At 42.8% G+C, this 14728-nt stretch overlaps 2 protein-coding genes across 2 annotated transcripts; both read left to right on the top strand.

Moving 5' to 3' along the window:
- Positions 1–6296: 6296 nt before the first annotated feature.
- Positions 6297–7070, top strand: LOC141590565 (uncharacterized). The gene has a single exon (XM_074411142.1). It carries the CDS (start codon positions 6297–6299, stop codon positions 7068–7070), a length of 774 nt encoding a protein of 257 aa, XP_074267243.1.
- A 2632-nt stretch (positions 7071–9702) lies between these two features.
- Positions 9703–10296, top strand: LOC141590564 (uncharacterized). Its single transcript, XM_074411141.1, has 2 exons — positions 9703–9948; positions 10081–10296. The coding sequence occupies exons 1-2, from the start codon at positions 9703–9705 to the stop codon at positions 10294–10296; spliced, it is 462 nt and encodes a 153-aa protein (XP_074267242.1).
- Positions 10297–14728: the final 4432 nt, after the last annotated feature.

The following is a 14728-nucleotide window of genomic DNA, read 5'->3' as shown; positions in this document are numbered from 1 at the left end:
ATTTTGCATTGTTTTTACGCACCAAACCTGCAAAAACCAAATACGACCGTCGACCGCCAAGCGGGAATCCATTATCATGTCGACCGCATGAGCGGGAATCAAGAGTAGACAACGAAAGCAACGAAAGAAAACCAAACACGATTGGAAGACCAAAGTTATTACATAAAAGTTAAAGGTCAAATTTTTACATGTCTTATACATACTAACTAAACTACTAAAATCCATAATCATAAGTGTCCTAAGGTAGCCTTAACTAAACTACCAACATAAGAACATAGACGACGGTACTAATAATTACCTAGAGGCTCAATAAAGTCATTACCAAAGCCATGTCCGCCATCCTCATTGTCTTCTCTACGGAAAGGGCCGGGGAAACTGGAGCACGTGGGAGGGACTTGAGATGCGCGCATCTGAGCCATTGCTTCTTTTATTTCTGCCATTTCTTGAGCTTGGAGACGGACTGTTTCCTCAAGACTTTGTCGTGCGGTTCGCTCATTGTTTAGTTGGGTGGCAAATTGAGTATACTGGGTAGGAGTGTAAGAGAATGATTGACGAGTACCTTTGTTACACGGACGTTCAAACCATTTTTCGGCCGCTACATCACCGCTCCCGAAAAATCTTCCACGATTGTCAAAACCATCGACCGCTTTGTAGAACGAACGGAACTCGTCTGGAGCCTCTCCGGGGGGCGTTGGTTGACTCATCTCTTCTTGATAAACGGCCTAAAAGAAAAACAAATAAGGAAAAAATGATGTTATATTTAAAAATGAGGAAAATATAATAACTATTAACATTTTGAATTAGAGATATAAAATAAATATTAACTTACGTCGGTCTTAGCGGCTCGAGGATTAACCCACTCCCCCTTCTTGTTTTTCTTGGTCTTTGTAAACAACTTGTATGGTGTGGCCGACTCACCCTGAAAGTAGCATAAAAACGTAAATTGATTATATTCGGCAATCAATAATACTTGTAACCAATTTGTGAAAAATAATAAATTTGGAGGGAGTGTAATACTTACCAATTCCTTGAAAGCATCGGAGCAACTCTTACGGCCTAGAGTATGAGTGCCTAGTGCTTTCCCGTCCTTAGCACCCGACATTCTATTTGCCTTATTTGTCTTAGAACTTTTGGCAAATTCAGGGTCTTTTTCTTCTCTTTCCTTCAGATTCACCCACCAAGTGGACGGTACCCACTCGGGTTTGTTCTTTAGATACTTGAGTCCATTAATAAGCTTGGTAATCCTCCTCGTGATCGCCTTTTGCCAATCAGGATAAGGGTTATACTCTTTATCGACGGACTTCACATGTTTCTATTTCAAAAACAAGTATTTAATTAGTAATAGAAGATGACTTTAATTAATAAAAATAAAATAAAAATTATTAACGTTAAGTAAATAATAGGTAACTTTTAAATTACCCTAAACCAATTCCACATCTTCAAACCAGCTGCTTGGCTCGCCTCACTCCATTTGGTGAAGTACTCTTCATCTGTAATGTTATTTGTGAATGACCAACTGACATATTTTTTTATGGACTTATCATTCCACCAAAAATTAAAACAAACATATATTGAAAATTTAAATAAAATGATTTAAATGATATATATTTCATAAAGCTAAAAATAAGTTTTAGAACACTTACCATTGACCACCTGGTTTGTTTTGTGATAGAATTATCTCGCATATTATCCGTTTCCTGGATTAAATGTCCGAACATCGTCATCATCATCATTATCAATCACATCGTTCTCCTGGTTACGGCGACTTCCCCCACTACTGCTCCCTATTATCTTTCGAATGAAACCTGCCATATACTAATTCTAAACAACAGAAATTGTCAGTTAAATAAAAACCGTTAGTACAAATTGGAGTGTCATGAACAATATAATAAATAAATAATTAACACCGCAAATTGGTAGTCCAACAAAAATGAAAACAAAAATGAAGTGTCATGATTAAAATGCTTCAATTTGATTCAACGATTAAAATTCATACATAAAAATGATTTCATTAAAATTCATACATTAATATAGTAGAATTACAACAACTCCCATCACTCATCACTATCACTATCACTATGAATCAAAAGAGGTTCATCATCATCTGAAAAAAGCATTCCGACTTCTTCATCTTCTTCCCCATTTTCCTCTATTCTATTTTCTTCAACTTCAACTTCATTATCCTCTTCTTCTCCGACATCCCCGTCATATTCCCTTTCACCTGGTACATCCATCATCGTGTTGATAAGTTGTTCGAAGAAGTTTTTCTCAATGTGCATAACGTCCAGGTTGTGTCGAATTAACAACGTTTTCCAGTAAGGAAGTTCCCAAAGTATGCTTTGTTTCGACCAACCTTCATTCTTGTCTTTCAATCTTTTCAATTCTTGATCAGAAGCATCAACTATTTTTGGCAAATCCTTAACGGAATCCCACACTTCATATTACTTCCCTCATACACTGGTTGTTCGGCTTTTTCTAACATTTTATAGAAGGAAGTAACTTGGGGGTTTGGGGTTTCATAACGCACTTCTTCATCGCTAAGGTCGTCGGGATTCAGTTGCTCCTCCAATATTTGTTCAACATTATCACGTAATGCATTTTCCACGAGCTCACGGTAAGGATTTTCACTAACTACGATACTACTTGAACTTCCTTCGGTAGGCATTTCCTCACCGTGATACGTCCAAACATAGTAATTATCGACAAAACCATTCGACCAAAGATGATCTTCAACTACTTTTTTCCCTTTAAAAGCTCATTCGCATTTCTTACACGGACATCTTATTTCACCAAAATTCTTATACATACTACTTTGTCCCACGAAGTTAATAAACTCTTTCACCCCCTTTGCAAATTCACGCTTCGGTTTCTTTTTTTCGTCTAATCTTTCATACATCCATTGTCGTTCTAATCTTTTCATGTTTATATATATCTACAATTCAATTTGTTTGTATATATGTCATAAAAACACAATAACAACCAAAAATAATACTCAATAAACATTATCACTAACAAATAACTATTGTCAACAAGTAGTCTTTTTTTTTTTTTTTAATTGGGTCCTTATCACTCCAACCTAAACCCATCAATGTACGTTTCAAGTCACTAGCAAACACACACTTGTAATTTATTAATGAGCAAAAAAATTCGGCAAAGACAATTCCCTTAGTTCTCCAAATACACAATGTAGAATAAATAATTACTCCACATATGCATTCAGAGAACATTAAAGGAATTGTCACCGAGCTCTTTCCTCATTAACAAATCACAAATACATGTTTGCTACCTAAGTGACTTGAAACGTACAAAGACAGTCCCAAAACGGGGACTATTCAAAAATTACTCCTAATGAGTAATTTTTGAACGGGTACTAAGTCAATATGAACATTAATTTCAATAATATTAAAAACAAAACATACTACAATGACTACTTTCTTAATAATGTCAATTAACAAAAACTAAGTAACATGACTAATTTTTCATTTTAAATATCTAATCTAATTAACATTAATTAAAATTATCATTTTAAAAACATTAACATTACACAAAATTTAACAATTCACAAAACTACTACTAACTATTACTAATTAAGCTAATTAAGCTACTACTAACTACTACACAAAATTTAACAATTCACAAAAAACTACAACAAAATGGCTTCTATCCTAATTCAACATGCATCAACACTAACTAATACTAATTAAGATAATTAAACTAATTAAACAAAAAAATTAATTAAAAAGAGATTAAAAATACCTAATTAATTTTACTAATAAGTAAAAAGGAAGGGTGACCGGCAGTGGTGGACAAAATCGGCGGCGGTGGCGGCGTCGGTGGCGGCGGCGGTGTTAACCTATACAAATAATAAAAATAAAGACAAGAAAAGGAAAAAGGAAAAGGAAAAGGAAAAGGAAAAACAAGATATAAATGACAAACCTGGGGTGGTGGTGGTCGGCGGCACGAGAGTGTGGTGGTGGTGTGGTGGTGGTTGGCGGATTTGGGGAGAATAGAGGAGTAAAAATTGATTTGGGGAAAATAATAACGATGAGAACGAGGATGGTCGATGCGGTATTTATAAGACTCGACGGAAATTCCGTCAGGACTCCGCTTTTTGGAAATATCCGACGGAATTTCCGTCGCTTAAGTCAAATTTCTGTTGACTTATCCGACGGAAATTCCGTCCGATGTCTCCAAAAAGCGGAGTCCTGACGAATATCCGTCGATGGTTTCCTCTCAATTATTGTTACACTCGGGTAATAATTGAGGAAATCAATCGACGGAATTACCGTCACTAATGCTCAATTCGACGGATTATTATCCGTCAAGATGGGCTTAATTATTGACGGCTTTTCCGTCAGAGAGAAATGGCGCCTTTATTTTTTTTACGCGCTGGTATTATCTGACGTCATGTGACGGATATTCCGTCACTAATAGACTCCTGACGGATATTCCGTCACAAGGCCGTCAGTTATTTAAAATATCTGACGGACTTCAAAATCCGTCACATCTACCGTCAGTTTTCCGCGTTTTTTTTGTAGTGCTTATTCTAACTCGTAGTTCAGCTCGAAATTACTAAAATGTATATGACGGGTTTTCAATTATAAATCGTCATCGGTTATCGGTTATTAACGTACCAACTAGTGACATGACTCAGTCGATATATTAATACATGTCCGACAAAGACAATATTGTATAATTAAATAAATTCAATATACATTAATTAAATATAAATCGTTTATATTTAATTTACGAATTAACTGCTTAATTCGCCTTAGCCATTATTATTTAATCCGTATTAAATAAAATATCTCAACATCACATTTGACTAATTATTAGTCAAATAACTCGGACTAACTGCTTAGTCAATTATTGGCATCAACATGACTGTATTTTCATACCGTCACATCTCTCAAACGTATCTTATAGGTGTGACTTTTAGGGACCAGTTGATCACCGCCATCTGTATGACAATAACGTCAAACTTATCTAGCAAGCCAACCGTTATTGATAAACGTGGACCAACTGATAATAATACAAAAGTATACCCTTTGATCCTTTTAGAGATTTGTAAGTCCTTGCACTAACTGTAAAGGACACCAGCCCCAACAATGCCGCCACCTTTCAAGCCACCGCAGGTGCATAAAGCATCAACAGCACCCAGTGTGACGAGATCCAGTAGGGAAAGCAGTCCCAGCAGGACCCAGATTCAGGAGACTGCATCAGGAGGAATTCTAAAAAAAATCAGGAGCCTCATCACCAGACCTAATGCGAGTGGTATTATAAGGAATGGACACCCTGCACAGGGCCATCGAAAGCTTGAGGAAGGACAATCAAGATCTCAGAAACCAGGTCGCAACAGTAACCCAGTCTAGGACCATGTCAACTGCGCTGCCTCCACCTTCTGAGGCCCCAGTCTCAGCCTCCAGTGCAGGATCATCCCGGCAAATTCCATCAGAACTGATCACCAGATTGGATCTTGAAGGAGTACCACCCAGAGGAGCCATTGAGCCCAGTGGATTAGGGTTCCTGTCTTTTGATCGACCACTCAGCTTGCAGTCGACCCCAGGTAGTACTTTGTCTAATAGCCAACCAGGGACTAGCTTGCAATCTTTTGCAGGAACACACGTCCAGCAGGTGGCAGGATGGAATCCAGGACCCCGCACCAGTATGATGAACCCAGCAAGCGGTCATTTCTCTGGAGGAACCTGGGTAGGAGGGGCCTCTTCTCAACAGGCACCAGAATGGCAGCCATGAACCATCATCCATGCAACACCTTTGGCAAGTCAGCCAGACAGTCAATTCCCAAGAGGAGCCTGGCTTGGAGGTACACCTGTTGGCCCTTGTCCTCCTGTCTCTAACCCTCTTGCAGGAACAGGCAGCTTGCTGGAACAGCAGTACCAGGAGTTAAGGGACCTGATGTACAGGATTCCGGGTGTAGCACGACCCCTGGAGAAGGCAACACGTGATAGCTACGCAGACTCCCCTTTCATGGACGACATAGCCCTTGTTGGTGTTCCCAAAGGATGTGTGCCACCAGCCATGACACTCTACGACGGCACCACGGATCCTCTTGATCATATCAACCATTATAAGCAGAAGATGATGGTGATCACCGCAACATGTTCCTTGAAAGAAGCCTGTATGTGTAAGGGGTTTGGATCAACCATGTCCGGAGCAGCTTTGCAATGATTCGTCAGCCCGCCCAATAAGAGCATAACCTGCTTCGCCGACTTAGTCAATGCCTTCCACCAATTCGCCAAGAGTCGCACTGAACCGAAAAACAAACCAAATGACACATGCACCGAATAGTACAGGGACCTGAGGAGGCTACCAGAGATTTCCTGAACAGATTCAACAGAGAGAAGGTGGAAATTCCCCGGTGTGACATAGCCACGGCCATAGAAGCTTTACGCGAGGCTCCGCCAGACTCGGACTTATATAAAGACTCGACCAAGTACCCCTGCACTACCTTCGAGGAGGTACAAACAAAGGCAATTGCAGTCATGCGGCTGGAGGAAGACTCAGGGCCCAGAAGAGCGACCTATGGCACAGATCATACATCCAGAAAGGCACCTGTAGAGAAGCAGAGCGAAAGAGCCAAACCCTACGGCAAGCCTGTGAGCAAAGTTTCCGAGGGCTCAGGAGGAAAGAATAACTCTGAGCCACCTCCGAAAGTAAGTGAGTATAAATTCTCAACTAACCTTGCAGGAGTACTCAAGGCCCTAAAGGAGATACGGGGAGTCAGATGGCCTAGGAAGCAGACTGACGAGCATCCTAACGATAAAAGAGATTCCAGCAAGAAGTGTGAGTATCACGATGACATAGGCCATGACACCGATGAATGCTACACCTTGAGAAGGGAAGTCAAATTCCAGTACGATCGAGGAAACTTAGATCACCTCTTGCCAGGAGGCTCCACCAAAGTTAATTCCACTAATCAGGTTCTGCCCTCTCCTCCACCTGTGTGCACTAGAATTGTGAATGTTATTACAGGAGGGTCGGAATTGTGCGGCCTGACTTATTCAGCAGCCAAAAGGCACGCCACACAAACCAAAGGAGACAAGCCATAATACTCCTGCAGAATCAGCCGCCAGGACCTCCCAGCAGTCACCTTTGATGAAACAGATGCACAGACCACTCCAGAACAACACCACGACGCTCTAATCATCACCCTCCCCATAGGAAACTGCGAGGTAAAAAAGATCCTGGTGGACACGGGAAGCTCCGTCAACCTGATTATGCTGGAAACACTCAAAGGCATGGGGTTCAGCGAGAAGGACTTAGCAACAAAGGCAGTACCCTTGGTCGGTTTCAGTAGTGAAACGAAGCACTCTCTAGGAGAAATTGCCATCCCAACCTACGCCAAAGGAGTCAATAAACAGGTGAGATACTTGGTTATCGATGGGCCCTCTACTTACAATGTAATTCTTGGCAGGCCCTGGATCCACGAAATGAAGGCAATATCTTCAACCTACCACCAATGTCTGAAATTCCCAACACCCTGGGAGTGCAAGAGATATGTGGGGATCAAGAGGATGCTAAGAATTGCTATAAGGTAGCCCTGAAACCAACAACTAGACCGCCAGCATAGCAATTACAGAGCCAGCGCATCCAGGAGGAATATGTCGAGCCACCTCAGGCAGAGTTGGACGAAGTCAGCCTGGACGAGCTGCAACCAGAGCGGACCGTACTTATTGGATCAGAATGCACAAGTAATGTCCGTCAGGAACTTGTTCAATTATTGAAAACTAACATGGATTGCTTTGCTTGGTCCCACAATGATATGGTAGGGATAGACCCTAGTATAATAACACACAAGCTGAGCGTGGACCCAAGCTACAAACCTGTCCAGCAGAAGAGGAGGAAGTTTGCTCCAGAGAGGCACCAGGTTATAAACCAAGAGGTAGACAACTTGCTCGCTGCTGGAAAAATCAGGTAAGTCAAGTACCCGGAGTGGTTATCTAATGTGGTGGTTGTTCCAAAAAAGAACGGCAAGTGGAGGGTTTGTGTTGATTTCACAGACCTCAATAAAGCTTGTCCAAAGGATCCGTTCCCTCTGCCACACATAGACGCCATGGTGGATGTTACAGCAGGCCATGAAATGCTCACATTCCTAGATGCATAGAGTGGTTACAACCAGATCAAGATGTATCCCGATGATCAAGAGAAAACAGCATTCAGGTCAGAGCGAGGTATTTATTGTTATAATGTAATGCCTTTTGGTCTAAAGAATGCAGGTTCCACCTACCAACGGTTGGTAAACACGATGTTCAAAGAGCAAATAGGCCGCACCATGGAGGTATACATCGACGATATGGTGGTAAAATCAAAACAAGCTGCACAGCACGTCGAACATCTGGCTGACACTTTCAGCACCCTGAGAAAATATAAAATGAAGCTGAACCCGTCAAAATGTACCTTCGGAGTCTCCAGTGGGAAGTTCCTAGGATATATGGTCACCCAGAGGGGGATAGAAGCCAGCACTGATCAAATCAAGGCCATACTTCAGCTAGAGTCACCTCAGAAGCCGAAAGACGTACATCGCCTAACAGGGCGAGTGGCTGCTCTGAATAGGTTCATAGCAAGATCCTCAGACAGATGCATGTTATTTTACGATATCCTAAGGAAGAGCCAGAAGTTCGAGTGGACGGAGGAACTTGAGAAAGCATTCAACGAGCTGAAACGGTATCTAAGCACTCCACCACTCCTATCAAAGCCGGAACCCGGAGAGACCTTGTCCTTGTATCTCTCAGTAACTGAGGTGGCTGTCAGCGCAGTGTTAGTTCGAGAGCAAGAAGGAGTACAACATCCAGTATACTACGTCAGTAAGTCTCTGCTGCCTGCAGAGACCAGGTACACCTCACTTGAAAAACTCGTACTCGCATTAGTCACGGCTTCCTATAAGTTACGGCCTTATTTCGAGTCACAAACTATCTCTGTGGTAACTAATTATACTCTTAAGACTATAATGAGAAAACCAGAGTTATCAGGTAGAATGGCCAAATGGTCCATACACCTAAGTGGCTACTACCTGAAATTCGAACCTCGAGCAGCAATCAAGTCCCAAGCTCTGGCAGACTTTGTCTCCGACTTTTGCCCCTCACTCCAGACGCAGGCCGAGAAGGACATTCTCACCCTGGAGGAAGACAAAGGGGAGCAGATGTGGGAGATGAATGTAGATGGAGCCTCCAACGTAAAGGGAGCAGGAGTTGGCTTGGTCCTTAAATCACCCCAAGGGGGCCTCTTGGTCCAGGCAGTTCGGTGCGAATTCAAGGCTACCAACAACGAAGCGGAATACGAAGCCTTGATCTTGGGTCTGCAGCTAGCTCTAGACTTAAAAATCAAGCACCTCCAGGTATACAACGACTCCCAACTTATCGTAAACCATGTAAATAACTCTTATGCAGCTAGGGACCCTACTATGATGGCCTACCTAGAAATAGCGCAAGAGTTGAAGCTCAGGTTCAAAACCTTTAACATCAAGCAAATCCCCAGGGACCAGAACGTGGAGGCTGATGCCTTAGCTGCCCTGGGGGCAACATTCAAATCAGGAAATCCCTCGCAGGACCCTACCTGAGGTGCCTGGATAGGGAAGAATCTCAGGTTGTTTTGCATGCTATCCACAGTGGTGAATGTGGAAACCATGCAGGGAGCAGGAGCCTGTCTAATAAGGCCCTCAAGCAGGGGTACTTTTGGCCCACGATGCGTAAGCATGCTATGGAATACGCAAAAAAGTGTGATGCCTGTCAAAGACATGCACCAGTCAGCCACCAGCCCGCAGAGCATTTGCACTCAGTCATTTCACCTTGGCCCTTTATGAAATGGGGAATGGACATAGTAGGACCACTACCCAAGGCACCAGGAAACAAGGTCTACATGCTCGCCATGACAGACTACTTCTCCAAATGGATAGAGGCAGAGTCGTCCTCTCAAGTTACTGAGACCCAGGTGATATCTTTCATTAAACGCAATATCATCTGTAGATTTGGTATTCCATCTGAAATAATATGCGATAATGGGTCTCAGTTCGTTGGCAATAAGACAGAAGCATTTTGTGCTAGATGAAACATTTCACTGCAGAAATCTACTCCCAGGAACCCCCAGTACAATGGTCAGGCAGAGTCCAGCAACAAAATCATAGTGGAGAACCTAAGAAAGAAGCTGGAAGAGATTGGGGGCAAATGGGCAGAGGAACTACCACTAGTCCTATGGGCTGACAGGACCACCCCTAAAGTAGCAATAGGACAAACTCCTTTCAGCCTGGTATTCGGAGCTGAGGCAGTTATACCTTCATAGGTCAGGGTCCCTACCCACAGATACGGGTGCCTAACAGAGGAACGAAATCAGGTAGAAATGGCAAGCAGCCTAAACACTGTGGACGAACTCAGAACCAGCGTCCAGATCAGGATGGCTTCATACAGACAAACGGTAGCCAGGAGCTACAACAAAAATGTAAAGGCCAGGACCCTACAAGTAGGAAACCTGGTCCTGAGGAAAGTCTTCCAGAACACTAAAAACCAGCGAGCAGGCAAATTTGCCTACAATTGGGAAGGACCATACCAGGTGGAAAGTATCGTCGGAAATGGAGCCTACAGGCTCATGACAATGGAAGAGCAAATAGTCCCCAGGTCGTGGAATATCATCCACCTAAAAAAATATTATATCTGAAGTGATTAGAGCAGTCAGCAACCAGGCATGTAGTCTGCCAGATACAGCCCCACCAGGTTCCAGGTTTTGCTAAGTGTTCTTGTCTTTCTAAGAACCCTGGTTTTTGTTCAGTCTAAAAAGCAATTTCTTTTTTCAAGCTCCCAATAAAACCTTTTGACCTTAACTAATGTATTCAAACTTTTTGAGCCATAAATAAATTCTTTAGCGTGTTTTAAACGTTATAAACCTTAAAACTCAAGTTTACCAATAGAACATTTTTTGACCTACTTTTAAAATTTTTTTGGAAATCATGTGTTCTAAGAGAGAGGAGCCTACAAGAACTAATCTGGTGGAGTTTTGTATCCCCATACAGAGAGGCATGGACTCATGACTAAGTACCCACAGATCGGACGAGCTAGGCTCCTGCAATACTTAGTGACCATGCAAGCGAGGTTCCTCTGAACAGAGGGGCAGTTAGATCCCAGAGCCTCCAGACAACGAAAGCCGGCAACAAAGACAACGAAAAAGGTGCACGCACGATAAAATAATGGTACGCCTGGAACGGCAGAATATTAAATTAAACGCCTGAGACGGCAGAGTATTAAACTAGATGCCTAAAACGGAAGACTCAAAATACGCCTTGCTCCCATGAGCAAAGCCAAAATACACCATAAATTATCCAGAAAATTGACAAAGTTTTATGCCACACAGGGCCCAGAAAATAAATACTAAAAACAGAAAGGAAGCTGGTCCGGGAACCTCATCAGTCCAGCAGAACATGCTCCACCCCTGTAGCAGAAGCTGAAACATTTTCAGGAGCAGGCTAAACAGTGGAGTTGTCCTCAGGAACCAGGTTGTCAGCTGGGTGGGTTCCTCCCTGAACCTCTTCCTCCTCGGCAGCAGAAAAACCGTCATCCTCCTCCAAGGCATCAATTTCAAAGTCCGACAAAATCCCCAGATCAACCTTCTCAGGAAAGGAGTCAGCAAACAACCTCTCTTCTTCCTCCAAGTCCCAGGACAGATGTTTCCCCTCATTGAACTCCTTAATGCAAGCGATCTTCATCTCCCAGGAAGAGCAAGCCGCGGCATCAGTCAGGGCCTTGGACAAATTGGCCTTCTTTTCTTTCAGGACCCTATTCTCGGCTGTCAAGGAGTTGTTAGCTTCCAGAACCTGGGCCATCTGCGCCTTGGATTCTTTCAGACTGCTGCGAATTGAGCTTGCCTCCCTTTTGAGCCTTGCCTTCTCCTTCCTTTCTGCATCAAGCTGATAAAGCAGGTCCTTTTTCTTAGCCCGCAGGAAACGCACCTCGTCCTCAAATTGGGCGAGCCTCTCACGAAGAAGAAGCGATATCTACAGCGACTGAAGGAGACCAGCGAAGCAGCAGTCAGAATAAGCGCCAAAAAAAAAGAAAAAAAAAAAGAGAGAGAGAGAAAATTTTACCTCAAAAGCGTGCTCAGCATCCAGGTCTGCCAGCTCCTTCGAAGACCTTTTTTCTAGAGATGAACGTGGAGCAGGGAGCATCAGTCGCTCCAGGTAGGGCCAGTTCCCCAGGGACCTAGAGAGGCCAAAACCCTCGGGGATTTTCAGGGTCATCTCAGAAGGAGGAGTGTTGGAGGTGGCAGGAGTAGGAGGTCTAGTACGATCAGGGGGCAGGGACGCCAGGGGAGTAGCCTCAATGGGAGTAGGCTCAAAGGAGGCAGCAGGCCTCTTCGGGTGGATAGCCTCAGCATCTGGAGCAAAGTCAGCCTTTCTCTTGGAAGCAGGCTTAGGTGCACCCCATGTAGCCCTCTTCCTCCTTTGGGCTAAAATCATTTGTAAGGTAACCTTGGGTCTAGCAGTTTCTGAGACCCCAAGGAAATAAAAGAAAAGGGTCAAGCTAGAGAAAGCATGCAAAAAGAGAGACATACCAGTCATTGTTGCTTCCTCTTCTTCCTCTCCGTCAACAGAAGGTGTTCCGCCGGGAATAAAGCCCAGTAAACGATTGAACGATCTTTGATCAGGGAACAGACCAAACAGCTTGGTCAGGGAAGCGGTATCGTCGGGCGAAGGCACTAAACGGTTCAAACCTGCACAAAAGAGCAAGTAAGGAAAGTAAGAAAGCAAAGAGCAAGGAAGAAAAAATAAATCCTAAATACCTGAAGTAGATCGCCACTCAGAATACAAATAATCAACTGGAGGAGGAAGGGAATTAATTTCTACAAAGATAAAGCGGCGAAACCAATCGGTATCATTAGACTTAGGGGGAAACACTATGCAGTGTTCCTCATTCTCCCGGACTCGTAAGGTCACTTGACCATGGTCTAAAGACCGCACAGTAAAGAGGTGACCCAGATCACTAAGATCGATCCCACAGTCATATAAATCATTCATAGCACAAAGAGGAAGCAAAGTACGCCAAGCGTACGGAGCAACCTGACACACAACAAGCTTGTTCAAACGAAGGAAATCCTGGATCAATTTTGGGAAAGGGAGTCTTAAACCTAGAAAGAAAGGGTAGAAGTAGAAGCATGTCCAACCCGGCCTGCGAAAATCCGCCCTTTGGCCAGGAAGAGGGACATGCACCACCACTTCATCGGAAAAGCCGAACCACTCTCTGATCAGGGCAATGTCAGACGCCACGAAAGTGGAATCGCACGAATGCGTCGGAGCAAGGATGGAAGCAGAGGGAAATAAATTAGAAGGATTAGAAGCGGGGATCGGTATGGAAGAACTAGAGGAACGAGTATTTTTTCCAGCCATTACAAGGGGAAAAGAGTAGGATACCTGGGAAAGGAAGATGAAAGAGATTGAAAATGAAAGAAAATGAAAGAAGTTATAGGGAAAGGAGAGAAAGTGGACGGTTGGTAGTCAATTAATGGGCACGGCAGTTGAGGGGATAATAGCGGGTAGCCAAAAAGGCGTGGGAAATCATACAGACGGTTTTTTGGTGGCTCAGCCAGTATGGAAATTCCCGCCCAAGTGTACTTGCACGAGAATTTGGGGGCAATTGTTAGGGGAAAAATTTACATTTTTTACCAAGTGACACGTGGCAGGCGCTGAGTGGAGAAAAACAAGTGCAATAGGATTGATGACTTGGCGAAATCAGGACCACAAAATCAAGGTGAACAAACACACTTAAATGATAATAAAGTGTCAGTCAAAGGGGAGAAAAGTCGGAGCAATTATCTCATAAAAAAGGGGTAACCGTCCCTGGAACCTTGCAACGGACGTCCAAGACCCTGGAAGAGGGAAACCTTAGGAAGTCAACTATAAAAGGGGGAAAGCGTGCAGCAGCAGGAGGACATTGACTCCGAGTTTCTTTCTAATAGCTTACTAAAGAAAACACCATTATACTACCTTACTTGCGAAAATTATTATTGATCATAGTGCAATTATTGGCGGGATTCCGACTCCCCCCGCGGTTGTTCCCACAACGGGTTTTCCGCGTCACCAAAATTCTCTCGCGTCACTCTTTCTTTCATTGCCTTTTATTTGATTTTGCTCATCAATTTCTTTATTCGTTTCAAAATTATAGTCGATCACTTTGACCCATCAAACTAATATCTAATCGGTAATTTTTTACCAAAACAATACCTACTATAGGACTAATACAATATGTGATAGTGATTGTGAGAAGAAACTCATGAGCAACCTTATTTCAACTTAGTTTAGAGCTATATTATCTCACACTTAAACTGTGATGAGGGATAACTCAGTGTTTGAGTAATTCTATAACAAAGCATGACACCTGATTAATAGGTGCTCCAAAGTATATGTTCCTCAGTCTTGAAATAATTCGGGGTTAACTAAATTGTCAGATAGAAATATAGAATTCTCCTCTCAATAAAATTATCGAGCGTCCTTACAATTTTCTCCTATGTATTGTGAAGTTAACTTTAACTTCCTTGTGAAATCGAGAATAAATTATGAATGTTGTACTTCCCTGTCAAATGCTTCTTGGAATAATACTTAATGTTATGTCGCGAACTCTTAACCTTGCGGTTTTAGACCATTTCTATTTAGAAGGTCAAGTTAACTAGATAATCGACATTTAACTCTCCATTTTATCTACATTGACTCACTTGTCCATTTCATTTAGAA

Source organism: Silene latifolia, chromosome 7 (assembly GCF_048544455.1).
Source record: "Silene latifolia isolate original U9 population chromosome 7, ASM4854445v1, whole genome shotgun sequence".
Taxonomy (NCBI): domain Eukaryota; kingdom Viridiplantae; phylum Streptophyta; class Magnoliopsida; order Caryophyllales; family Caryophyllaceae; genus Silene; species Silene latifolia.
The sequence above is the reverse complement of the archived record's forward strand: the minus strand, read 5'-3'. Positions and strand labels throughout refer to the sequence as shown.